Source organism: Geotrypetes seraphini, chromosome 8, assembly GCF_902459505.1.
Source record: "Geotrypetes seraphini chromosome 8, aGeoSer1.1, whole genome shotgun sequence".
Taxonomy (NCBI): Eukaryota; Metazoa; Chordata; class Amphibia; order Gymnophiona; family Dermophiidae; genus Geotrypetes; species Geotrypetes seraphini.
In genome coordinates, this window is record NC_047091.1 from 45112522 (window position 1) to 45140189 (window position 27668).

Here is a 27668-nt window from a genome sequence, read left to right on the forward strand (position 1 = left end):
TGATCTAGGGAAGCCTTTCCTAAGGTTGAACCATACCATGTTATGGTCACTGGTGGCTAGCGGTTCTCCCACCGAGATCTCTGAGACGCTTTCCCCGTTCGTAAGTACCAGGTCCAGGATGGCCTGGGACCTAGTGGGCTCTAATACCAATTGTTTGAGTCGTACTCCCTTCATGGACGTTAATATCCTCCTGCTATCATAAGTAGTCGCTGAGAGTGTGTTCCAATCTACATCAGGCATGTTAAAGTCTCCCAACAGAACAACGTCTCCCCGTAAGGTGATATTCTCAATGTCTTCAATTAATTCAATGTCCTTGTGCTCCGATTGTCTTGGAGGTCTGTACACGAAGCCTGCTACTCGTCAATGCTACTCCCAAAAATGGACTAGATTTTCTTCATGGTGTATTTCCAATTCTAAGGAGCCTCAGCGAGCCTCCCTATCCTCTGTTTTGGACTATCTTTTATATCTATCTCAGTCTGGTCTCAAGTCAACATCTATACGAGTCCACCTGAGTGCTATTGCGGCTTTCCATCAGCCTCTACAAGGGAAACCTCTCTCTTCTCATCCTGTGGTTTCCAGATTTATGAAAGGACTTTTTCATGTCAATCCTCCTCTCAAACCGCCTCCAGTGGTTTGGGATCTAAATGTTGTCCTTTCTCAGCTTATGAAACCTCCTTTTGAGCCTCTGAGCAAGGCTCTACTAAAGTTTCTCACTTGGAAAGTGGTTTTTCTGGTGGCCCTCACATCTGCTCGCAGGGTCAGTGAGCTTCAGGCCTTGGTGGCGGACCCACCTTTCACAGTATTCCATCATGACAAGGTGGTCCTCCGCACTCACCCGAAATTCCTGCCTAAAGTGGTCTCTGAATTTCACCTCAACCAATCCATTGTGCTTCCAGTGTTCTTTCCAAAGCCTCATTCTCATCCTGGAGAATCAGCTCTTCACACTCTGGACTGTAAACGTGCTTTGGCTTTCTACTTGGATCGCAACAAACCACACAGAACTGCTCCTCAACTTTTCGTCTCCTTTGATCCAAACAAGTTGGGACGACCTGTATCGAAGCGCACCATCTCCAACTGGATGGCGGCTTGTATCTCTTTCTGCTATGCCCAGGCTGAATTACCCCTTCCCTGTAAGGTCACAGCCCATAAGGTCAGAGCAATGGCAGCCTCTGTAGCCTTCCTCAGATCGACACCGATTGAGGAGATTTGTAGGGCTGCCACTTGGTCCTCGGTTCATACGTTCACCTCTCATTATTGTCTGGATACTTTCTCCAGACGGGATGGGCAGTTTGGCCAAACTGTGTTACAAAATTTGTTCTCCTAAGTTGCCAACTCTCCCTCCATCCCATTGAGGTTAGTTTGGAGGTCACCCACTAGTGAGAATACCTGCCTGCTTGTCCTGGGATAAAGCAATGTTACTTACCGTAACAGTTGTTATTCAGGGACAGCAGGCAGCTATTCTCACGTCCCACCCACCTCCCCTGGGTTGGCTTCTCTGCTAGCTACCTGAACTGAGGAGACACGCCCGGAGCATCGGGCGGGAAGGCACTGGCGCATGCGCGGTGCGGGCATCTCGAAACTTCTGAGTTTCTTCAAGCAAGACATGCTTGCAAGATGTCCGTATCGGGGCTCTGTCGGATGACATCATCCACTATTGAGAATAGCTGCCTGTTGTCCCTGGATAACAACTGTTACGGTAAGTAACATTGCTTTATCACTTTCCAAAGCTAAGGTAACTAACAGGGTTCTCCTTTCTGTTACAACCTCCAGCGAGCTCTCCAAAAAAGTTGTTAAATCCATATCCACCCCTTTATCTCCTTGATTCTCATTAGGAGTAGAAACTCCTACGAGATTTTTCATCTGAAGGTAATTTACTCTAATGATAGGAGGTAAATTTTTTGGTGGAATACATAATACTTCTTTAAGGTATTTCCTAACCATCTCTATAGGAGAAATCAAAGGAGATTTCGGAAAATTTAAAAGTCTCAGGTTATTTTTTTTCTCAATTGGTTTTCAAAACTCTCCATTTTCCTAGAAATATAAGATCTTTATTTACCAGTTCAACCTCTATATGCTTCATTTCAGAGAGTTTTGTCTCCTGCTTCTTTACTTTTTCTTTTATTTGAATGATAGTCAATCCCTGTTGTTCTACTTTGGAAAAGATAGTCCCATAGTCATTCGATAATGTGGAAAAAGATAACTTTAGATTAGCATCCATAACTGATATGGCTTGCCATAGTGGCTCCAAGTCTATCTTTGCGGGCTTTTCCAACACCCCAAATTGAAAGGTGGACCCTCCCGAAGCACCTCTCACCTCTACACTGGTGCTGGGTCGTTGTTGAATTTCTCCCTGCACTTGTTCTCCTGATGAGGCAAGTGCTTGGCTCTCTTCTAAGCCGGGATCAGAGAATTTTATTCTGGAACTCATCTACCCCAGCTCTCCTTCCACCAGCGTGCTTCCGGATTGGGGTGGTGTTGTCCGCTGCCCGGGCTCAATGACACCCTTCCTGTTTGCACAGCGACACCAGGAAGTACTTCTTCACTGAAAGAGTGGTGGACAGCTGGAATAGGCTCCCAGTACAGGTGGTTGAGGCCAGCAGCGTGCAAGTTTTTAAGATCATTTGGGATGCTCATGTCGGATCTCTTCGAGTGAAAAGGTCATCAGAGAGCAATTAACTAGGGGGTGTGACATTTCCGCTCCCCGAGACGGTCATGTCCGAGTGAAACCCCAGCCTAAATCCTGTGCCCGAGACCAGGGAGTGAATGAGAATGATCAGGCAGGGGATACCGAAAGCAGAGCTGCCTATCCTGAGCAAGTTTTTAAGATCATTCGGGATGCTCATGTCTGATCTCTTCGAGGGAAAAGGTCATCAGAGAGCAATTAACTAGGGGGTGTGACATTTCCGCTCCCCGAGACGGTCATGTCCGAGTGAAACCCCAGCCTAAATCCTGTGCCCGAGACCAGCGAGTGAACGAGAATGATCAGGCAGGGGATACCGAAAGCAGAGCTGCCTATCCTGAGCCATCTGAACCTGATCAGGAGCCAGAATACAAGTTAGCTCCACGGCCCAGTAAAAACCCCAGCTACACTAAGAGGTTTAATCAGGCTCCCAGTGGTATTCTGCCCAGCAACCTGGGGGGGGAGCCCAAGAGCACGAAAGCTAGGCACACACACACCTAGTACAGGGTGTGGCCCAAAGACTCTTAAGCAGCTCTCCAAGGCAGTAAGACAGGCTGCACACGAGGACCTGGCAGAGAAGGTTCTCCGGGCCAGGCAAAGGCCAGACCTCGCTCAGGAACCCATGGAGTGTGAGGATTCCATTGCTCAGGAGCCAATAGAACAGCTGGGTATTCCAGAAAATATGGACACGGATGAATGGACAATGCCTGAAGCTGACATCGAGGAAGCCATGGATGTGAGCTTGGCAGCTTCTCACTAAGTACTTCAGGTATGGAGCTGTATAAGAATATAGTGGTGAAGATTGATAGAAAACTATTTTTGTTTGGGGTGTAAAGCCAAGCTCAGAGCAGTGCTGCACCAGCTTGATTACGTTGCTGCACTACAGCTGTGCAAAAGCCCAGAGAAACTGAAGAAAGTTTTCTGGCTTGTGAAGCAGTTTCCCTGTTAGCTATCTAAGTTCCAAGGACTCACAGAATTGGGGTAGGAGCCCCGAAGATCTGAGGGTTGGGATTCAGAGGGAGCTTGTTAAAAGCTAAGTAAAAAAAGGGGAACCAGCAATTCTGTGGCCCAACAGTGGGAAAGACTGAAAACTGATTATTGCTGGAATAATAAGAGCCTGCAGTGAGGCTTTATTTTTTTTTCTTTTCACGATTAAAGTTTGCTTTACAATGTGAAATGTAAGTGCCTGGTGAAGAAACCGGATTTTTGGATTGAAAGTCCAGGACTCAAGAGTATTCTTGAGAACTTCTTATGGGACTAGTTTTGTGTGCTCATACAGAGACTGTGGTTCAGTGCAGGGGGAAGCACTAGAACCTTGATTGTGAACTTACCTAACATAAACCCTGCAGTTCTTTCACTGAACTGTTTGGAAGATAAAAATCTGTTGTTGTTTTTTCTCTCGTTGGGAAAAAGGAAGCTTGTACACTAGTGCTTCTTTATATGATTTTTGGTTTTCTAATTATTGTGTTTTGGATACAAATTAAACTTTGGACATTGTTTTAATTTGACTTGGCTCGCTGTACTTTGTTGTAGCGAAGCCCAAAGTATTGGGACACCAGTGAGGTCTTCCACTTTGGGAGCCACGTCAAGGTCGTGCTGCCGCCTGTCGGGGGTCTTTCACTTGCTTCTAGAGACCCCGGCAGGTGACAGGGGGTGGGTCAATGGAGTGGGCAGACTCGATGGACTTGGCCCTTTTCTGCCGTCACTTTCTATGTTTCTATGTTCACCCAGAAGAATCAGGCTCTTCCCCGAATTAGGTAGTGCTGAGTTTTCCGAGCGGGAAAAAGCCTCCGCAATCGTTGTCTGGACCAAACGCTGCTTGGCTACAGCCGCTGGAGGGTTATAACAGAGGGCTCTCTTTCTCTTCCCCATGTCTTCCGACCGGGGAAGACTATCAGGCAGTGTCGACAAAACAAGGTAACGGAGTTCCCCTCTCAGGTGTCCGCTTCCGACGCCATCTTGATTTTTCTCAGGCTTATTTTTTTCATGTACATGATCATCTCTCCCTTCCTCTCCTTCACCCCAATTCTTCCTTTTTCCTTTCCCCCACATGTGCAACATCTTCCCTCCCCTCTCACCTATCCCCCTTGTGCCTTCCCTCTGCATCATCTTTCTATCCCTCCCATTCCTCTGTGCAGCAGAACCCTTGCCCAACTTCCGTCCTTCCCTCCCTCCCATCCCCTTGTGCAGCAGAATCCTTTTCCAGCTTCCATCCTTCTCTCCCTCCCAGACCCCTGTTCAGCAGAATCCTTGCCCAGCTTCCATCCTTCTCCCCCTCCTATCCCTCATGCAGAAGAATCCTTTGCCTAGCTTCTATTCTTCCCTCCCATCCCCCTATGCAGCAGAACCCTTGCCTAGCTTCCATCCTTCCCTCCATCCCATCCACCTGTGCAGCAGAACTTTTGCCCAGCTTCCATCTTTCCCTCCCTCCCATCCTCCTGTGAAGCAGAATCCTTGCCCAGCTTCTATCCTTCCCTCGAGCAGCAGAACCCTTGTCCAGCTTTCCTCCCTCCCATCCCCCTGTGCAGCAGAACCCTTGCCCAGTTTCCATCCATCCCTCCCTCCCTCCTATCCCCCTGTGCAGCAGAACCCTTGCCCAGCTTCCATCCTTCCCTCCCTTCCATCCCCCTGTGCATCAGAACCTTTGCCCAGCTTCTATCCTTCCCTCCCATCCCTCGTGCATCAGAACCCTTGAACTCCCTCAGCAGAGGTTGCCAACAGGTTCCGTGACCATAAATACCTTCCGGCAGAGGAGCGTTGGGCCAGCAGCACTCACAGGTTGCTTCGCAGCCTTCTCGCTGGGGTCTTTTTGCCGTGTTACTGATGATGTCATCAATACACAGAAAGCCCTAGCGAGAAGGCCGTGAAGCAGCCTGTGAGTGCTGATGTCCTGACGCTCCTCTGCCGGAAGGTATCTTTGGTCGCGGTCAGTGGGGATCGGATGGGAGGGAAGGATGGATGGTCAGCGGCAGTGGGGCATAGCGGGGGGAAGCGCGGCTGCCTACGACTAGGGCTTATTTTCGGGGGTAGGGCTTATATTAAGACCTACCCTGAAAATCATGCTAGGGCTTATTTCCGGGGAAACACGGTAGCAACCAACACAGTGAACATTTTTAGTCTTCTGCAACAGTCAGTACCTGTTGGCCACCTCTGCTGAGGGAGTCCCTACAATAGAAAAAATTCACCACTAGATTTTTATCTAGTGAATTTTAACTGTTGTGCGATGTTAACTAAAAATTGACTGGCAAGAATTTCTGTTGAGGTATGTTTGAAACAGAGCAATGATAAGGGTGAAGGAGTGAGAGATTGCTCCCTTTGTAGGATGAGATTTTTAGTGAATAGATATGAGAGGGTGCTAAAAAGATCTCAGCCCAACCACTTCCTAAATTCTGAGCATTATTTTGCTACTGTAGCTGAAAAGAATGTTATCTTATTTTGCAAAGAGCCAATTTGCTAATTTTAATGCTATGTTTTGACATTGTTGAACCATGTCAACAAAATGTGTGGCACTCCCAGCCGTCATGAAGTTCCTATTCCTGCAGAAGAAAACTCCAAAGGAAACCATGAATGTAATGATGTAAATATTGAGTGACAAATGCCCATCATACTCCACAGTGAAAAAGTGGTATGCAAATTTTCAACATGGAGATTTTAAAACGGAAGAATGCAGCAAGGTCTAGGAAGCCTCAAACAGTGTCAACTCTTGAAATTGTTGACCATGTCCATGACTTGATTTTGACAGATTGGCAGATATCAGCTAAAACAATTGCTGAGACACTACAGATATCCAAGGAATGTGCTGGGTGATATCCATGAGCAGCTGCATATGCAGAAACTGTCAGCCAAGTGGATGCCCAAATGTTTGAATGCTGATGAGAAACGACATTAAGTGGACACTTCCAAGTTGATTTTGCAGTATTTGCAGCAAGTTGTTGCCAACTTTTTGGAACAACTAGTTACTATTGACAAAACATGGTTACACCACTATGATCCTGAGACAAAACAACAGTCCATGCAATGGCGGTGCTCAGATTCTCCAAGGCGTAGAAAATTCAATACCCAAAAGTTAGCAGGAAAGGCCATTGCCACAGTGTTTTTGGGATCAAGAAGGTGTAATGATAGACTATCTTCCAAGGGGCCAAACAGTTAATGCAGAATACTACTATAACTTGCTGTGCCGATTAAAAGAGGCATTGAAAGAAGGAGAGGGAAGCTGTGGAAAGGAGTTCTTTTTGCAAGACAATGCATCTGTTCATAAGGCTGGCAAAACAATGGAAGTTTTGATGCAGTTGGGGTTTCATTGCATAGACCATCCACCCTACTTACCAGATCTTGCTCCACCTGGTTTTTTGCTGCTTCCAAACCTTAAAAAGAATTTGAAAGGGCAACAATTTTCAAGTGATTCAGAGGTGATTGCAACAGTATTCCAGTGAGCAACCTTCAGAGTATTTTTTTGGAAGGGTTACAGAAACTTCAGACACAATGTGCCATGCGTTTTGAACTCGGGGTGAATATGTGGAATAACTTGTAAGTTTCATGGCTTCATGTCATTCCCTTGGTTGGGCTGAGAATTATTCAGCACCCCCCTCATAGGCAGATGGGTAAAGAGGCTCTTAATACAGGGTCTTTCAAACCTGTCCTGGAAATTCCACAGCCAGTTTGGGTTTCAGGACATTCACAAAGAATATTCATGAAATAAATTTGTATTTGCTTGATCTCTAGTGCAAGCAGATTTTACCTTTTGGATATTTTTAAAACCTAATTGGCCATAGTGTCCCTAAAACAGGTATAGGAATTAGCATTGTCTTACCCTTGACCTCTATTTGTTTTTAAGTCCTAGGATCTAAATTGAAATTTCTTGTTCTAGGTCTCCTTGTCTAGCTGCTTATGTGTGAGTGAAGATTTCATCTTTTGTGGCTGCTCAGATGGGACTGTGCGAATCTTTAAGACCCAGAACTTACACTTTCTCATAAATCTTCCCAAGCCTCACCCTCTGGGCATGGATGTGGCAAAAGGAATTGACCCCAGGTGCCATGGGATATACAAAACATCACTATTTTGTGTTTCTTCTTTTTCATTTAGTGCATGATGGGTGAGAGAGAGGGTTAAGAGCTTTATCCCAGGACAAGCAGGCAGTATATTCTCACGAATGGATGACGTTACTGACGGATCCCCCGGTACGGACTTTTGCAAAAGTGCATCGCCACTTTAAGTGTTTAGAAAGTTTGCGACAAGCTCAAACCACGCATGCATGAGTGCCTTCCCGCCCGATGTAGGGCATGCGGTCCCTCAATTTCTTAGTTTCCGCGGAGCTAAGAAGTCTCTTTTCAACCCAGAGAAGAGCGACTAAGATGGTTAAAGGGCTGGAGGAGTTGCTGTACAGCGAAAGATAAGAGAAACTGGGCCTCTTCTACCTCGAACAGGGGAGATTGAGAGGGGACATAATCAAAACATTCAAGGTAGTGAAGGGAATAAACTTAGTAGATAAGGACAGGTTGTTCACCCTTTCCAAGGTAGGGAGAACGAGAGGGCATTCTCTAAAATTGAAAGAGGATAGATTCCATACGAACATAAGGAAGTTCTTCTTCATCCAGAGAATGGTAGAAAACTGGAACGCTCTTCCGGAGTCTGTTATAGGGGAAAACACCCTCAAGGGATTCAAAACAAAGTTGGACAAGTTCCTGCTAAACCAGAATGTATGCAGGTAGGGCTAGTCTCAGTTAGGGTGCTGGTCTTTGACCTAAGGGCCACCGTGTGAGCAGACTGCTGGGCACGATGGACCACTGAAGTCTGTCTACATTCAAGGGAAGCAGAATTCCCTAGCGGACAACCTCAGCAGAATTCTTCAGCCTCATGAATGGACTCTCAACTCTGCAACTTTGCTCTGCATCTTTGCTTAATGGGGCACTCCTCAAGTGGACTTGTTTGCGGCTCCTCACAATCACCAGTTGCCTCACCGTCTGGCAGCAGATGCTTTTCTTCTGGATTGGACAGGCCTGGTTCTGTATGCATTCTGTACACTTCCTCTCATGTTGAGAACTCTCCAAGTTCAAGAGAAAAGCAGCCACCATGATTCTCATTGCTCCACGGTGCCCCAGGCAACATTGGTTCTCCCTTCTACTTCAACTCAGCTCCAGGGAGCCCATACCTCTTCCAGTATTTCCTACTCTGCTCACTCAGAATCAGGAATCACTTCTACGTCCCAACCTGCAATCACTACACCTGACAGCTTAGTTTCTCTCGGGCTGAATACATCTCACTTACATCTTTCTCAACCTGTTCGTTATATTCTAGATGCATCCAGGAAACCAGCCACTCAGCAATGTTACCAACAAAAGTGGACTAGGTCTTCTTCATCATCACGATCCAACTTCCTTGGCAGTAGAATTGGTGTTAGATTATCTTCTTCATCTGTCTGACTCTGGTTTCAAGTCTACATCTATCAAAAGTCCATCGCAGTGCTATTACAGCTTTTCACATGTCAGTCTAGGGAAAACCTCTGACTGCTCATCCTTTGGTCAATGTGAAACCACCTCTCAAGTCTCCACCTGTCGTCTGGGACCTTAATGTAGTCCTTCTCCCTTCAGTTTCTCCGAATGCCCCCTCGTACTTGTTGTCCCCTTCAGTCTGAAGAATCTGTCCCTATCCACCCTCTCTATGCCCCTCATGATCTTGAAGGTCTCTATCATATCTCCCCTGAGCCTCCTTTTTTCCAGAGAGAAGAGCCCCAGCCTATCCAACCTCTCGGCGTATGGGCATTGTTCCAGCCCTTTTACCAGTTTCGTTGCTCTCCTTTGGACTCTCTCAAGTACCGCCATGTCCTTCTTGAGGTGTGGCGACCAATACTGAACGCAGTATTCCAGATGTGGACGCACCATCGCTCGATACAATGGCATGATGACTTCCCCGCGTCCTGGTTGTTATGCCCCTCTTTATGATGCCCAGCATCCTGTTGGCTTTTTTCGAGGCTGCTGCGCACTGTGCAGATGGCTTCAGTGATGCATCCACCAGCACACCCAAGTCTCTCTCAAGTCTGCTGTCTCACAACAATGCCCCCCCCAATTTGTAGTTGAACAACGGGTTCTTTTTCCCTATATGCATAACCTTGCATTTTTCCACGTTAAAGCGCATTTACCATTTGTTTGCCCAGTCTTCCAGCTTGTCCAGGTCCCTTTGCAGGTCCTCACACTCCTCCCTGGACCTAACTCTACCGCACAGTTTGGTATCGTCTGCAAATTTTATAACCTCGCACTTTGCCTCCTTTTCCAGGTCATTGATAAATATGTTGAAGAGTAACGGCCCCAGCACCGATCCCTGTGGCACACCGCTCGTGACTCCCCGCCAGTCAGAATATTGGCCCTTCACTCCGACCCTCTGCAGTCTACCCGACAGCCAGTGCTTGATCCATCTGTGCACATCCCCTCCCACCCCGTGGTTCCACAGCTTCCTAAGCAGCCTTTCATGTGGCACCTTGTCGAAAGCCTTTTGAAAATCGAGGTAAATGATGTCTATGGGTTCCCCATTGTCCACCCGACTGCTTATTCCCTCAAAGAAGTACAGAAGGTTCGTTAAGCATGACCTTCCCTTACAGAATCCGTGCTGGCTTGTTCTCAGTAGGCCATTTCTCTCGATGTGCTCGCAAATGCCGTCTTTGATCATAGCTTCCACCATCTTCCCTATAATTGAAGTCAGGCTCACCGGCCTGTAGTTCCCGGGGTCACCCCTCGATCCCTTCTTGAAGATAGGTGTGACATTCGCCAATTTCCAGTCCTCTGGTACCTCTCCAGTTTTCAAGGATAGGTTGCAAACATGCTGGATTGTACCCGCTATTTCTTGTCTTAGTTCCTTTAGAACCCTTGGGTGGATCCCGTCCGGGCCCGGTGATTTGCCGCATTTTAACCTGTCTATCTGTTTGAGGACATCCTCCTTACTTACCTCTATGTGCTCCAATTTTTCGGCCTGTTCCCCACTCATGAGCTCCTCTGAGTCCGGTATATTAGATGCGTCTTCTCTCGTGAAAACCGACGAGAAGAACGTGTTCAACCTCTCAGCTACCTCTTTATCCTCTTTAATCACTCCCTTCCTATCCCCATCGTCCAACGGCCCCACCTCCTCTCTCGCTGGTCGCTTCCCCTTTACGTAACTGAAGAATGCCTTGAAGTTTTTCGCCTCCCTGGCCAGCCCCTCTTCGTATTTCCCTTTTGCTTTTCTAACCTCTCGGTGGCATTCCTTTTGGCATTTCCTGTGCGCCTGGTGATTTTCTTCCGTTGGGTCCTTTTTCCATCTCTGGAAGGATACTTTTTTGTCATTTATTGCCCTCTTTACTTCAGTTGACATCCAAGCCGGGTCCTTTGACCGCTTGTTCTTGCAGCCTTTCCTGAAACTGGGGACGTACATTCTTTGTGCTTTCTGCAGGGTGTCCCTGAATAGGGTCCAGGCGCTTCCTACAGTCTCCATCCTAAAGATGTTTCTGAGCTTCCTCCCCACCATTTCCCTCATAGCAACATAGTTTCCTTTCCTGAAGTTGAGCGCAGTTGTTGCGGTCCTCCTTACTATGGGAGTCCCCCTTTCTAATTTGAATCTGATCGCGTTGTGGTCACTGTTGCCTAGTGGTCCTCCCACTTCTACCCCTCTTGCAGGCCCCCCTAATCCGTTTAGGATGAGGTCGAGAGTAGCACCCCCTCGCGTCGGTTCCCTGTCACTAAATTTCATCTCAATCAGTCAGTTGTTTACCAGTGTTTTTTCCTAAACCTCATTCTCATGCTGGAGAAACTGCCTTGCATACTTTGGACTGTAAGTGGGCTTTGACCTACTACATTGACTGGACAAAGCCACATCGAACATCTCCCCAACTGTTCATCTCTTTTGATCCAAACAAGCTGGGGCATCCTGTATCCAAGAGAACGAATTCCAACTGGCTGACTGCCTGCATCTCGTTCTTTTGTGCTCAGACTGGCCTGGCACTGGAGAGTCATGTCACAGCCCACAAAATTCGAGCTATGGTAGCTTCTGTGGCTTTCCTCAGATCTACTCCCATTGAGGAAATCTGTAAAGCTGCCACTTGGTCCTCAGTTCATACCTTTACTTCTCACTATTGTCTGGAGTCCTTCTCCAGGCGGGATGGGCACTTTGGCCAATCTGTATTACAAAATTTATTTTCCTAAAGGCCAACACTTCCACCATCCACTTCTGTTATCTTGGAGGTCACCCATCAGTGAGAATATGCTGCCTGCTTGTCCTGGGATAAAGCACAATTATTTACCGTAATAGGTGTTATCCAGGGACAGCAGGCTGATTTTCTCACATCCCACCCACCTCCCTGAGTTAGCTTTTTAGCTGGATTATCTTAACTGAGGGACCGCGCACCCTACATTGGACTGGAAGGCACTCGCTCATGCGCGGTTCGGGCTATTGTAAACTTTCTAGAGTCTTAAAGTGGCGATGCACTTTTAAAGTGGTCCGTACCGGGGCTTCGTCGGTGACGTCAGTGAGAATATCTGCCTGCTGTCCCTGGATAACACCTGTTACGGTAAGTAACTGTGCTTTTTTAACTAGTTATTCAAGCTACAATTTTGTCATAACTGGACCATTGTAATATTTATTTGGGTTGTACAGTTACCTTGAAGTGATTGCAACAGTTGCAAAATGTGGCAGCTAAATTTGATGTTTAGGCTTTGCATATTTGACAGAGCTACTCGTTTGTTGGTCAACTTTCACCAGTTTCCTGTAAAGGCACGATGTTTTTAAAATGTGCATCATGATTTTTAGAATCTTATGTGGACAAGCATCAAGGCACCTAATTTTTTTTAAAGGATCTGTTGAGCCTTAATTATCTTTCAGTTAAAAGACAAAATTCAAGATAGATTAAACTGCCACTTTCTGTTATCAGGCAGCATAATGTTAGAATACTCTCCTGTTATATATCGTGTCTGAGATTTATCATCTAATATTTAGGAAATAATAAAGGCTTTTTTTATTTCAAAAATTTTGATGAAATGTATATTGTTTTTACTTATGTGCAAACAGCATACAATTCCTTACAGATTAGTTATGCACCTCAATTTGCAAGTTGCTTGTAGAAGACATCAATCATTTTCTTCTCTCTGCCCCTTTTCTCCCTCTTCTCAGTCTTAACTCCTATAAGCAAGTTGAGATGTCTTTTCATCTGCTCTGCACTAGATTTTTTATTTTTGGGATTTAATCCAATATTTTTTCGAGGCTTTCCTGTGCTAAGTGGTTCCTAATAGTCCTGGGACAGCTCTGCCTGGAAGAAGGGCCAGGCATTTGGGTTTGTAGCCAGGAGGGCCACACTTAAAAATGAGCACCTGCCTGGCCAGTCTGTGTTAACATTTAGGAGCTTGAGGCTAGGTCCCAAGGGAGTGGTATATGCCCCTGCAGAGTCAGACACTTGGAGCACAGGCTAATTTTACCCCCACAACTGGCCGGGTGACTTGGCAGAGGTCTGCCTCAGACAAACAATGGAAGTTCCAGCGGCTTGTCTCTTCAGCCGACCTCTGCCAAGTCACCCGGCCAGTTGTGGGGGTCAAATTAGCCTGTGCTCCAAGTGTCTGACTCTGCAGGGGCATATACCACTCCCATGGGACCTAGCCTCAAGCTCCTAAATGTTAACACAGACTGGCCAGGCAGGTGCTCATTTTTAAGTGTGGCCCTCCTGGCTACAGACCCCAATGCCTGGCCCTTCTTCCACGCAGAGCTGTCCCAGGACTATTAGGAACCACTTAGCACAGGAAAGCCTCGAAAAAATATTGGATTAAATCCCTTTTCCATTTCCAGCAGCAGTGAGACATTGATGCAGGCACATCACATGGCAGATCTGTGCGTATAGCTCATTGTGTATGGGAAAATCAGAGTTTGAATTCAGCAACACTAAGGGTTTCTGAGGGTGTCCCAAGGGTTCCCCCACCTTCTAAAATTATATTTTCAGCAATTTTGAACTTTTGGTTTTGGTTTTGCCTCCGCAGACTGTTTTTTAGTGCTAAAATGCTGCTGTGTTGGCCATCTTGGATTTCCCGATTTTATTTCAAAAGCCTCCTGGGATCATTGCAGAAGTTCCATGAGATATGAGACCCTGTCTTGGAGTATTGCTTCACAGGTTCCATTTGACTGCAGATTATTTCTGATACCTCAATGATACATATAGGAGTTGTTGTACCTTTGACATTGTTTCCTTGCTATATTTTTCATTACATTACATTAGTGATTTTCATTCCGCCATTACCTTGCGGTTCAAGACTCTTGGAGTTCTGAGAGACTTGGATATATATTTCATTAGACCAGACTAGGCATCATTCGAGAGGGTTAGAAACTCAAATTCTGCCTTCTCCGGACATTTCTCTGGATCCTTTGGCAGAAAGACCAGAGAAAGCAGCCAAGGTCAGAGTGATTGTGCAAAGGCGGTTACAAATTTAAGCCATAGAGTTGTTACTAGACACAGATATGGACTCAGGCAGATACTTGATATACTTTATTGTGCCCAAGAAAGATTCAGAAAATTGGAGACCAGTCCTAGATCTCAAGTCAGTCAATGCAATGTTAAAGATTCCCAGGTTCTGGTTGGAAACAATGGGATCGGTCATCGCCTTGCAAGCTCTGGGTGCAACATCGCCTCGCGAGCTCTGGGTGCAACAACTCCTTATCTGTATCTTAGAAATTCCCTGGGGTTTAGTGGCAGGCAAAAGTAATCCTTAGTACCCATGCCCTCGCTAAAATGATGTTGGTAGCCCTAGCAATTGTCTTGTGGTACTACTCTAAGGGACCATCTTTCCAAGTAAGAGCTTAGGTTTAAAAAAAGAGCAGAAGACATGGCTATAATTGAGTAAGGTATAGTAGCATTTAATATATATATAATGTTATATAGTTAGGGTGTACTTTTAATGGTGTGAAGTACAATAGGGCTGTATGCATTGTCTTAATGTGAATGAATATGTTTTTTCTGTTCTATGTAGCAATCTTTTCACAAGTAATGTGAATTTGGACTATCCTGATGTCACAGTAGTGACTTTTGACTCCTGCAACCAGTGGCTGTCTTGTGTTTACAATGATCACAGCTTGTACATCTGGGACATTCAGGATACCAGGAAAGTGGGGAAAGTATGGTCTGCCCTCTATCACAGCTCCTGTGTCTGGAATGTGGAGGTATGATATTACCTTGATTAAACTGGATTAGAAAAACATAACTGCCTTACTAAGCAAAATGGCTGCTAATCTGTGCTTTCATCAGCTAGGTTTGAATAAATGAACCAGCACATCTTTCTAGTGCAAAAGGCATGAGTCTTGAACCAGTGGGTTATTCATCTTTAGTCATGAGTTGAGTAGAAAGCATCATCTATATATTTTTTTTCTCTCTAGGCTCCGCCTCCTGCATCACAGGGCCTTACTGTAGCCTCTCAATTTTTCATTCTACATGCAAGTTGGATGGTGTTTTTCTGATCTCTGATTCTAGTTTATTATAGGGTTTTATCCAAATTTTGAGGCTTCTCATAGCTAGGAGGGCAACCATTTTACATGGCACCTCCTGGCTGGCCTACTTTATTAATTTTCATGGTTCGGGGACTGTACCCTGTAGCAAGGCTCGCTCCTGGTTGTTACAAGAGCTTGAGCTCAGGCTGCATAGCCCTGTGCCAATCTTGAGGATTTTATTGGATGCCAGCTGCATCCCCCATCCTCCCCAGTGTGTGGAACTTTGGGTGTCTGGGCCATGCTTGTTAATCGAGCCTATGTTCCAGTTGCGTAAAAAATTTTGTGAGTATAGCCTATATAAAAGAATTTCTTTAGCATATCTCCAGACCGGTATAGCTTCACTGATGGGTAATAACTCACTTTGACCAGCAGGTGGAGACTGAGACCAAATTTGGTTTTAGTATTAGTAGCTGTAGCTTCCTCTAGCAAACCAGTCTTTGCTCAGACTCTCAGCAGGTGAAAGTGAGCTCCCCTTAATTAGGCATGTTGAAATTTATTTAGCGCTCTTTGTCCCCGTTCTTGTGCCGGACTGAACTTGGGAGGACCCTGTTTGGGGGGTCCGCCCAACTTTTCGTCTGCCTCCCCCCTTTCCTCGACCTCCCCTCTTCCTTTCCTCTCCCCTTTCCTTGACCTCCCTCCTCCCCACTTTCCTTCACTTCCCCCCCCCCTTTCCTCCATCTCCGCATGAACGACTACTTTGGAAAATTGCGAGCCATGGAATCGAGGGTGAAATACTCACGTGGATTAAAAACTGGCTGGAGGATAGGAAACAGAGGGTAAATGGACAATACTCGGACTGGAAGAACGTCACCAGTGGGATGCCGCAGGGCTCGGTGCTTGGACCCGTGCTCTTCAAAATCTTTATAAATGATCTGGACATTGGTACGACGAGTGAAGTGATTAAATTTGCAGACGATACAAAGTTATTCAGAGTAGTGAAGACACAGGAGGATTGCGAAGATCTGCAACGTGATATAATCAAGCTCAGGAAATGGGCAGCGACATGGCAAATGAAATTCAACGTGGATAAGTGTAAAGTGATGCATGTCGGTAACAAAAATCTCATGCACAAGAGGATGTCATGGGGAATACAGGAAAGAGACTTGGGAGTTCTGATCGACAAGTCGATGAAGCATGTGCGGCGGTGGTGAAAAGGGCGAACAGAATGCTAGAAATGATTAAGAAGAGGATCACGAACAGATCAGAGAAGGTGATCAAGCCGCTGTACCCGGGCCATGGTGCGCCCTCACCTGGAGTACTGCGTCCAGCACTGGTCGCCGTACATGAAGGACACGGTACTACTCTACAGAGTCCAGAGAAGAGCGACTAAAATGGTTAAGGGGCTGGAGGAGTTGCCGTACAGTGAGAGATTGGAGAAACTGGGCCTCTTCTCCCTTCAAAGGAGGAGACTGAGAGGGGACATGATCGAAACATTCAAAATACTGAAGGGAATACACTTAGTAGATAAAAGACAAGTTGTTTACCCTCTCCACAGTGGGGAGAATGAGAGGGCACTCTCTAAAGTTAAAAGGGGATAGATTCCGTACAAACGTAAGGAAGTTCTTCTTCACCCAGAGAGTGGTAGAAAACTGGAATGCTCTTCCAGAGGCTGTTATAGGGGAAAACACCCTCCAGGAATTCAAGACAAAGTTGGACAAGTTCCTGCTAAACCGGAACATACCCAGGTGAGGCTGGACTCATTTAGAGCTCTGGTCTTTGATCAAAGGGCCGCCGCATGAGCAGACTGCTGGGCAAGATGGACCACTGGTTTGATCCTGATTTGATCGACAGATTGGCTATTAGTTGAAGCAGTTCAGTTATGGTCCCTTTCAGTTCCTTGATGACCCTCGGATTGATGGAAGAGGGTATAAAATATCTAGGTATTTGGATTCATAAGACGCTGGAAGAGACTATGAAAGTAAATGAAAAATCTTTATTGTTAAAGGTCAAAGAAATGTGTGAGCAATGGAACCCATTACGTCTTTCTTGGTGGGAGAGTTCAAACTGTTAAAATGATTTTACCTGTGGTTTGTTACCAAATGAGTACGTTACCAGTTTATTTTCTGGGGTCCTTTTATAAGAAATTAAATAGTATTCTGATTAAATTTATTTGGCTGGGTAAAATTGCAAGAATTGCTTTATTATCTTTACAAAAACCAATTGCGGTGGGTTAAATTTTCCCAATTTTATAGGTACCATCAATCCTATATTATGCGTCAGGGTATGTATTGGATCCTCCCGGAGCTCATGGAAAATCTTCCAGATTGATTATGGTTGGAATGGCAACTCATGTCTCCTCTGAGATTATGTCACATTCTAAGTATCAAGCTACCAGGGACGAAGTGTGTGATAATAAAATTTGTGGACGACACGAAACTATTTAGTGGAGCTCGGACTAAAGAGGACTGCGAAGAATTGCAAAGGGACTTGAACAAACTAGAGGAATGGGCGATGAGATAGCAGATGAAGTTCAACGTTGAGAAATGTAAAGTATTGCATGTGGGAAACAGAAACCCGAGGTACAACTATAAGATGAGAGGGATGTTATTGAATGAGAGTACCCAAGAAAGGAACTTGGGGATAATGGTGGACATGACAATGAAGCCGACGGCACAGTGCGCAGCGGCCGCTAAGAGAGCGAATAGAATGCTAGGTATAATCAAGAAGGGTATTACAACCAGAACGAAAGAAGTTATCCTGCTGTTGTACCGGGCGATGGTGCGTCCGCATCTGGAGTACTGCGTCCAATATTGGTCGCTGTACCTTAAGAAGGATATGGCGTTACTCGAGCGGGTTCAGAGGAGAACGACACGTCTGATAAAAGGGATGGAAAATCTTTCATACGCTGAGAGATTGGAGAAACTGGGTCTCTGCCCTGGAGAAGAGGAGACTTAGAGGGGATATGATAGAGACTTACAAGATCATGAAGGGCATAGAGAGAGTAGAGAGGGACAGATTCTTCAAACTTTCAAAAAATAAAAGAACAATAGGGCATTCGGAAAAGTTGAAAGGGGACAGATTCATAACAAATGCTAGGAAGTTCTTCTTTACCCAACGTGTGGTGGACACCTGGAAAGCGCTTCCAGAGGACGTAATAGGGCAGAGTGGTCTCTTGACTAATTTTACAAATTACCTCTAATCCTATCCCTCTAACCTTACCTCTACTGTTATCTGTACCCCTCAATCCCTTTGTCCTCCAGGTACCTGTCCAGACCCTCCTTGAAGCCCTGTAGCGTGCTTCTGCCTATCACATCCTTGCTTCTGCCTATCACATCAATAGATAACTGCTCCTCATATGTTGTAGAGTCTAGCGAAAAGCTCACCTTTTCCATGCCACCTGACAAGGAGAAGCAAGAAAGCAATCTGGCAAGGAACGGGAAATTTCTAGAGCAAATCCATCCCAAATCACCTCCAGGACCCACTGATCCGTCGTGATTGCAGCCCACCCTTGGTAAAAAATCTCACAACAAAGCGCCCACTGGAACCGAGGGAGTTGTTGGCAAAGAGTCATTGGGCTGGACACATCAAATATCCCTACAATTGTCCTTAAACATAAGAAAACATAAAGTATCCTCCTCCCACCCCCGACTTGGACGTATATGTTCAAAGGGAAAAAACAATATTCATACTTTATAATATAGTATTTTGTTAATGGCTCTGAAACATCCTTAAATTTCTTAAAAGGCCCCTACTGTATGGCTATTACCCGCTCCATTTTAAAGATGTGGCATAAAGAATGCCACCAAAAATTATAGTTCAGCTGGTCCAAATTTTTCCAGTTTTTCATAATATGTTGTATTGCAACCCCTGTCATAATGAATAAAAGTTTATTATTATTAGAATAAATTTGACTCTTAGCTCTCATTGCTGTACCAAATAACACAGTATCATACGATAATGCCACCGGATTTTCCAGTAAATTATTCATTTGACCCCAAATAGATTTCCAAAAGCTAAGTATCAATGGACAATAGAATAGTAAATGATCTAATGTCCCAGCTTCAAGATGACAGTGCCAGCATCTATTAGACTTAGAGCTGTCTAATTTCTGTAAACGAACTGAGGTCCAAAATGCTCTATGTAACAAGAAAGCACAGTTACTTAGCGTAACAGGTGTTATCCAGGGACAGCAGGCAGATATTCTCTACATGTGGGTGACGTCACCGACGGAGCCCCCTAGCGGATGTTTTCGCCAGCAGACTTGCTTGAAGACCTACAAGTTGCGATTGGCCCGCGCGTGCCCTCCCGCCCGATCTAGGGCATGCGTCTCCTCAGCATGTCCTCAGTTCAGATAGCTAGCAAAAAATCCAACCACGGGGAGGTGGGTGGGTTGCGAGAATATCTGCCTGCTGTCCCTGGATAACACCTGTTATGGTAAGTAACTGTGCTTTATCCCAGGACAAGCAGGCAGCATATTCTCTACATGTGGGAGACCTCCAAGCTAATCAGAATGGGATGGAGAGAGAGTTGGCAATTTAGGAGAACAGATTTTGCAAAACGGACTGGCCAAAATGGCCATCACGCCTGGAAAAAGCATCCAGACAGTAGTGCGAGGTAAACGTATGAACCAAGGACCAAGTGGCAGCCTTACAGATTTCCTCAAGTGGAGTCGAGCAGAGGAAAGCAACAGATGCTGCCATCGCTCTGACCTTATGGCCAGTGACTCGTCCCGGGAGGGAGAGACCAGCCTGAGCGTAACAAAAAGATATACACAAGTGGCCAACCAGTTAGAAATGATCCGCTTAGAAACAAAACGACCCAAGCGATTAGGATCGAAAGAGATGAAAAGCTGGGGAGCAGTACGATGAGGAGTGGTGCGCTTCAAGTATAAGGCCAGCGCACGCTTACAATCAAGAGAATGCAGAGCCTCTTCTCCAGGGTGAGAATGGGGCTTTGGAAAAAACACAGGAAGAACAATGGATTGGTTGATTTGAAACTCAGAAACAACCTTAGGCAAGAACTTAGGATCGGTACGGAGAACCACTTTATCATGATGGAAGACAGTGAAAGGGGAGTCCACTACCAAGGCTTGAAGCTCACTGACCCGACGGGCAGAAGTGAGAGCAATAAGAAACACCACCTTCCAAGTAAGATACTTCAAGTGAGCCTGCGCTAGCGGCTCGAACAGGGGTTTTATTAATCGAATAAGATCCCAAACCACAGGAGGAGGTTTAAGGGGCGGATGAACGTGGAAAAGGCCTTTCATGAAGCGGGAAACCACAGGATGAACAGAGATAGGCTTCCCGTCAATCGGCTGATGAAAAGCAGCAATGGCACTAAGGTGGACATGAACCGAGGAGAATTTGAGTCCAGCGCCAGATAAGTGTAACAGATAGTCCAGGACAGCAGATAAGGAGGCAGACAGCGGCTCCTGCTGTCGAGTAGCTCACCAGGAAGAAAAACGGGTCCATTTCTGATGGTAATATTGGCGAGTAGACTCCTTCCGAGACGCCTCCAGGACATCCAGCACAGGCTCGGAGAACTGGAACGAGGGCATCAAGTCTCGAGGAACCAAGCCGTCAAATGCAGAGACTGTAGGTTGGGATGAAGTAGAGAACCCCAACCCTGCGTAAGCAATGAAGGAAAAACAGGCAGAAGAAGAGGCTCCCTGGAACTGAGTTGTAACAGAAGGGAGAACCATGGCTGTCGGGGCCACCGAGGAGCTATCAGAATCATGGTGGCACTCGTGGATTTGAGCCTGACAAGAAAGGAAAATAAAGACGCAGGCACAGCGACTCAACTGAAACTAATCAAACACGCCGCGGTGCAAGAGGGATGAGATCACGCGAAGCAAGGGAGCAGTGCTTCTGGTTCCGCAGAAAACAGAGAACTGAGGACACGCTGAGGAGACGCATGCCCTAGACCGGGGGGGGGGGGGGGAGGAGGAGAGGCACGTGCGCATGCACGGGCCAATCGCAAGCTTGAAGGTCTTCAAGCAAGTCTGATTGCAAAAACATCCGCTAGGGGGCTCCATCGGTGACGTCACCCACATGTAGAGAATATGCTGCCTGATTATCCTGGGATAAAAAACAAGTTTGAATCATAGATGCCGATGCTATACATCTCATCCTCCAAGCCCAAATTCGTGGCCATTGAGACGCAGTAATTTGATGCTTTATCTCAATGCTCCAAATGCCTCGCAGACCAGTCTTTGGTTTCTTATTCAAAAATCCAGATATTAATTTATATCGAGTGGCCTGGTGTCCCAGGAAGTCCGCCTGAAAACATAAAACCGGCAAGCTATATTGATTTTCAAGATTTTTCCATTCAGGGAACCCCTGAATGGCCTGCTTCAACTGCAACCATCTATAATTTTGTGATTTATTAAGACCAAATTTGTGTTGCAATCATGAAAAGTCAAGCAGCTTACCATCTGATATAACATCATCCAAAGTGCGTATACCTGCCTTCATCCAGTGTTTCCAGATGACCTTAAACACGCCAATTTGAATCTTGGTGTTCAGCCAAAGGGACTGACAGGTTGATTTATGAATTGGAATAGGTGTTAAATTATTCACATATTTTAGTGTCTGCCAGGTATCTACTAAAATTGTATTGTTTTTATACATAAGAACATAAGCAATGCCTCCGCTGGGTCAGACCTGAGGTCCATCGTGCCCAGCGGTCCGCTCACGCGGCGGCCCAACAGGTCCAGGACCTGTGCAGTAATCCTCTATCTATACCCTTCTATCTCCTTTTCCAGCAAGAAGTTGTCTAATCCTTTCTTAAACCCCCTGATGGGCCACCGCGAGAGTGGACCGCTGGGCGAGATGAACCTCTGGTCTGCCTCAGCGGAGGCAACTTCTTATGTTCTGAATAAGACTTTGGTAGAATATTAAAGGATGTTAAAGTGTAAAATGATTTGATCTTATACTGCATTTAATGAAAGTTTTAAAAACGAATAAAGAATTAAAAAAAAAAAATATTTGGTAAATACAGACGCAAAAAATGTGTTCAGTTAGTCGACAATTGCTTTGTCCTCCTTTAGCGTGCTCTTTATTCCATGGTCTTCCAACAGTCCCACCGCTTCCTTTGCACGTCATTTCTCCTTAATATATCGAAAGAACAGCTTGAAGTTCTTCGCCTCTTTGGTTGTTTTTTCCTTGTAGTCCCTTTTGGCCCCTTTTACTGCCTTATGGCACCTGCGTTGATGTTGTTTGTGCTTGTTCCAGTTTTCGTCCGTTTTTGACCTTTTCCATTCCTTAAACAAAGTTTTCTTGTCTCTGATAACTTCCTTCACCTCTACAATGAGCCACGCCGTTTTTTTGTTCTTTTTCCTCTTGGATCCCTTGTCGATACGCCGTATATATAGATTTTGTGCATCGGTGACTGTCTTTAAAAATGGACCAAGCTTGCTCTAGCATTTTTACAGTGCTTATCCTCTTCTTAATCTTCTTCCCTACCATGAGACTCATCCCTTCCTAATTCTCTTTCCGAAAGTTCAGTGCCGGGGCTGTCATTTTGGACTGATGTTTCTCCCCTGTGTCCAGATCATATTGTGATCGCTGTTTCCAAGCGTCCCTTCTACTTTTATATCTTGTGCCGGTCCTCGTAGGCCATTTAGAATTAAGTCCAGAATTGCATTTCCTCTAGTGTTTTCATTGACAGATTGTTCCAGGAAGCAATTGCCTGCAGCATCCAAGAACTTGATCTCCCTAACGCAACCGGTTCCAGTCTATTCCTGGTAAGTTGAAGTCGCCCATGATAACTGCGTTGCCTCTTTTGCAGTTGCGTTTAATCTCGTCCGTCATTTCTCAGTCAATTTCTTTGGACTACCCAGGGGGTCGGTAGTAGATGCCGATCTTCGTTCCCAGGCCATTTGTTCCTGGAATTTTGGCCCATAGAGACTATAACTTATCCTTCAGTTATGGCGTGTTCTCTCCAGTAGACTCAATTCCCTCTTTGACGTATATGGCAATGCTCCCACCTTTTTGGGCCACTCTGTCTCTGCGGTATAGTTTGTATCCCGGTAGTACAGTGTCCCAGATGTATTCCTTAGTCCACCTTATTTCTGTGATGCCTATGACGTCCCTGTTTCCTCCTCTATCGTCCAAGCGGCCGAGGGTCTCTTGGGATGATAATTTTACATATGAGGAGCAGTTACCTATTGATGAGGAGACCTCCAGGATCCTCACGGGGGCTTTGCTGTTCTGTCAGCTGGCAAGGATATGTCCGTGGTATGCATTTTTCAGCGGGAAGAGCTCCAGGAGCTTATTCTTCAGGTCTCCTCGGTGTTGCATTTCGAGGAAGATGTGGTAGACCCTCTGCTTAGGGGGATCCGCTCTGCTTCCCACTCTTTTCCTATGCATCAGGATATTCGGGATATTGTTCTTGCGCAGTGGAAAGTGCCGGAGACACCCTTTTGTTTTCTGCGTTCAATGGCTCATCTGTATCTCATCCGGAGAGATTCCTTGAAGTCGCCTGTTGTGGATGCGTTGGTGTCCGCCATCGCGAAGTGACATACTGTATCTGTTGAGGGCGGCTCAGTCTTGAGGGACTCTGAGGAGCGTAGGTTAGACTCTCTTCTTAAGCAGAATTTTGATGTCTCTGCCTTAGCAGTTCATGCGGCGATTTGTGGTGGTCTGGTGGCTCAAGCCTGTTTTCGGTGGGCCGAGTATGTTGTTGACCGTGAGTCTGATGACTGGTCCTTGGTAGATCAAGAGATAGCCAAACTTGAGATGGGTGCCTCTTACCTCTCTGTTGCTCTGTATTAGAAAATGACATAGGGCAAATTTTTCCCCGTCCCCACGAGAACTCATTTTCCCGTCCTGTCCCTGCGAGTTCTTTTCCTATCCCTTCTCCATTCTTGCAAGCTCCATCCTCATCTGCACAAGCTTCAAACACTTTAAAATCATAAGAGTTTGAGGCTTGTGCAGTTAAGGCAGAGCTTACAGGAATGGGATAGGGACAAAACTCGTGGGGTTGGGACAGGAAAATTGAGTTCCTGTGGGGATGGGGCAAATTTGTCCCCATGCCATTCTCTAGTCTGTATTATCTGTTGTAAGCATTGGCTAAGTCCATGGCGCTCGTGGTGGCTTCTCATTGTATCTTGTGGCTTGGTCTGCGGATGCGGCATTTAAGGCTAAGCTGACAAAATTTCCCATTCAGGGTTCTTTTTTGGCGAGGATTTGGACAAGTTGTTCCAGACCTTGACAGACTCCAAGGTAACTCTGTCTTCTTGAGGACTGTGCCCGCACACCTGCATTGCTCTGGGGCATTTGCGTGATTTCCGCAGATATTGCCCTGGTCGAGGGGCTGCTTTCTTCCCAGCCTCTGGGTCATCCCGGGACCCTTTCTTTCAGCACCTGCAGTCCTTTTAGGGGGAACTTGTCAGAGGGGAAGTCCAGCTCCCCCGCCGCCTGTCCGGCCCATTGACTCTTTGCCAACAATTCCCTCGGTTCCGGTGGGCGCTTTGTTGTGAGATTTTTTATCAAGGGTGGGCTGCAATCACGACGGATCAGTGGGTCCTGGAGGTGATTTGGGATGGATTTGCTCTAGAAATTTCCCGTTCCTTGCCAGATTGCTTTCTTGCTTCTCCTTGTCAGGTGGCATGGAAAAGGTAAGCTTTTCGCTAGACTCTACAACGGTTGCTAGATCTCCAGACAGTAGTGCCAGTGCCTCTGCAGAACTGTGGCACAGGCAGATTTTCAATTTACTTTGAGGTGTCCAAGAAAGAGGGGTCTTTTTGGCCCATCTTAGATCTGAAGGGGGTGAACAGGGCTCTGCGAGTTCCATCTTTTCGCATGGAAACCCTGAGATCTGTCATTCTGGTGGTTTAGCCGGGGAATTTCTGACCTCTCTCTATCTGACTGAGGCCTACTTGCATGTTCCGATTTACGCCTCCCATCAGTGGTTCCTTTGCTTTGTGATCTTGAGTTGGCACTACCAGTTTTGTGCTCTCCCCTTTGATCTGGCCAAGGGTCCGTGGATGTTCACCAAGATCATTGTGGTCGTGGTGGCGGCATTGTGTTAGGAGGGCATGTTGGTTCACCGTTATCTAGATGACTGGTTGAACAGAACGAAGTCTTTTCAGGAGAGCTCCCGGGTTAGGAATTCCTGCAGTCGCTGGAGTGGGTAGTTAACCTGTCCAAGAGCCGGCTGGCTCCGTCTCAGTGCCTGGAGTACCTTGGGGTTCTTTTTGACACCAGTGTTGGGAAGGTCTTCTGCCAGAGGCTGGCATGGTCAAGTTGCAGTCGTAGATTCGCCTTCTGATGGCATCTCCATGTCTTCGGGCACAGGGTTTTCTCCAGGTCTTGGAGTCGATGGCGGCCTTCTTGGATGTGGTTTGGTGGGTCCGGGCTCACATGTGCCCGCTTCAGCAGTGGTCGCCCCAGGTGCATAAATTGGACTCTCCTGTTCATCTTCAGGTGGTTAGTTCTTTGCAGTCTTCATTGGTGGCTCCATTTTCCAATCTGGAGTAAGGGGTGAGTCTGGATCAGCTCCAGTGAACAGTCCTTATTATGGACGCCAGTCTCCTCAGTTGGGGAGCTCAGTGTCTAGGCCGCTCAGCTTAGGGCCACAGGTATCAGGAGGAGGCTTCTTGGTCAATCAGTATTGTGGAGACCAGGGCCATCTGGCTAGCATTGCTAGCGTTCCAGACATTGTTGATGGGCAAGTCTGTTCAGGTTCTCTTGGACAGTGCCACGGCGGTGGCTTATGTCAGTCGTTGGGAAGGGGGGGAAGGAAGCCAGGAGTTGTCTGGTGGCACAGGAGGTGGCTCTGCTCATGGTGTGGGCAGAGTCTCATCTTCTGAACATCTCGGCTTCCCACATAGCAGGGATGGAAAATGTCAAGTTGGACTTCCTCAGTCACATGCTAGATCCCGGAGAGTGGTGTCTCGGTCCCACAGCCTTCGAGTTGGTTGTGCAGGCTTGGGGTCAGCCACTCTTGGACCTGATGGCCACGAATGTCAACACCAAAGCGTCTTGGTTCTTCAATTGGCACAGGGATGTTCAGGCCGAGGGGTTGGATGCTCTGGTGCAGCCCTGGCCGAGAGTGGGTCTCCTGTGTGCATTTCCTCCGTGGTCAGTGGTGGGCAGAGTTCTTCTTCGCATTGCTCGGTACCCTAGCCGTGTGATCCTGGTGGCTCTGGATGGCCCAGGCGCTCATGTTATGCGGATCTGATTCGTCATCTGGTGGTAGATCTCTTCCATTGCCTCTCTTGTCCGATCTTCTGTCTCAGGGCTCCATTCCAATGTTCGATCCAGGTCCCTTTTGTCTTAAGGCTTGGCTCTTGAGAGGGATCACCTAGGTAGGAAAGGTTATTCAGATAAATTGATTTCCACTCTCTTGAGATCTCGGAGGCTTTCCACTTCTCAGGCTTATGTGTGTGTTTGGTGTATTTTTGAAGAATAGTGTGCTACACGGGGAGGGAGGGGGTGGTATCCTTTCACGCTTCTTTGCCTCACATCTTGGATTTTTTGCGGGATGGCCTGGATGGGGACATGGCCTGGTCTTCTCTCCGGGTTCAGCTGGTGGCTTTGTCTGTGTTTTGTGATTTGATGCACAGTAAGCGTTTAACTTCTTTCCCGGATGTGGTTCGCTTTTTGCGGGCGGCCAAATTGATTCGGCCTCCTGTTTGGCTTTTGGTTTCAGCTTGGGATCTCAATCTGTTCCTGTCCGTTCTCTCATGCCCTCCTTTTGAGCCCCTGTGTTCCTACTCGTTGGTTCTTAATCTCAGGGCAGTGTTCCTAGTGGCCATTACTTCTGCAGTAATGCAGGCTTTCTCGTGTAGGCCTCCCTTCCTGGAGTTTTCTAGGGAACGAGTTGTGCTGTGGCCTGTTCCTTCCTTTCTGCTAAAGGTGGTCTTGCCTGTTCATGTCAACCAGTCCGTGGTCCTCTCAGTCTTGGATAGCCGGTAGAGTTCTTCAGAACAGAGGCAGTTGTGCAAGTTGGATGTCTGTAGGTTCTTTCGCTATTATATTCAGCGGATCCAGAAATTCCGGAAGTTGGATTATCTTTTTGTCTTCTTGGCGGGTCCTCATAAGGGGGACGGCGCTTCCAAGGCTACCATTGCACATTGGATCAAGGAGACTATCGCTTTTGCATATCTTCTTCAGAAAAAGCCTCTTCTGGACTCTCTCAAGGCTCATTCCACTTGGAGTCAGGCAGCTTCTTGGGCTGAGTCTTCTCTGGTGCCTCCAGTGGATATCTGTAAGGCCGCAGTTTGATCTTCTCTGCATTCCTTCATACATCACTACCGGGTGGACATTCAGGTGCATCAGGATGCGGTGTTTGGTGAGTGTGTTTGTGGCGGCCCTCCGGGGGTCCCACCCATGATGGGTACTGTTTTGGTACATCGCATCAGTGAAGCTGGAGAGATACTCTCCAGACTGGTATAGCACCCCACCCTATCTGTCTGTCTGTCCTTGCTGTTTTTTTGAGTGAAGAGTTTGCTTTTTCTGCTGGTTCTAGTATTTTTCTAGGGCCAGGGAGATCATAGAACAGCGGCTATGGTATAGCTGGTGAGCTTTGGAGACATTTTACTGCAGGGGCTTGTTCTATGCAC

At 46.6% G+C, this 27668-nt stretch overlaps 1 protein-coding gene across 7 annotated transcripts in view; it reads left to right on the plus strand.

Moving 5' to 3' along the window:
- Positions 1-27668, plus strand: part of LOC117365282 (WD repeat-containing protein 62-like) — a 442332-nt gene that overhangs the window by 97580 nt on the left and 317084 nt on the right. For all 7 annotated transcript variants that reach the window (XM_033955506.1, XM_033955511.1, XM_033955512.1 and 4 more), the window contains 2 exons: positions 7548-7708; positions 14647-14836. In XM_033955506.1, coding sequence (XP_033811397.1) covers positions 7548-7708; positions 14647-14836 — 351 coding nt within the window. The remainder of the gene's footprint in view (positions 1-7547; positions 7709-14646; positions 14837-27668) is intronic.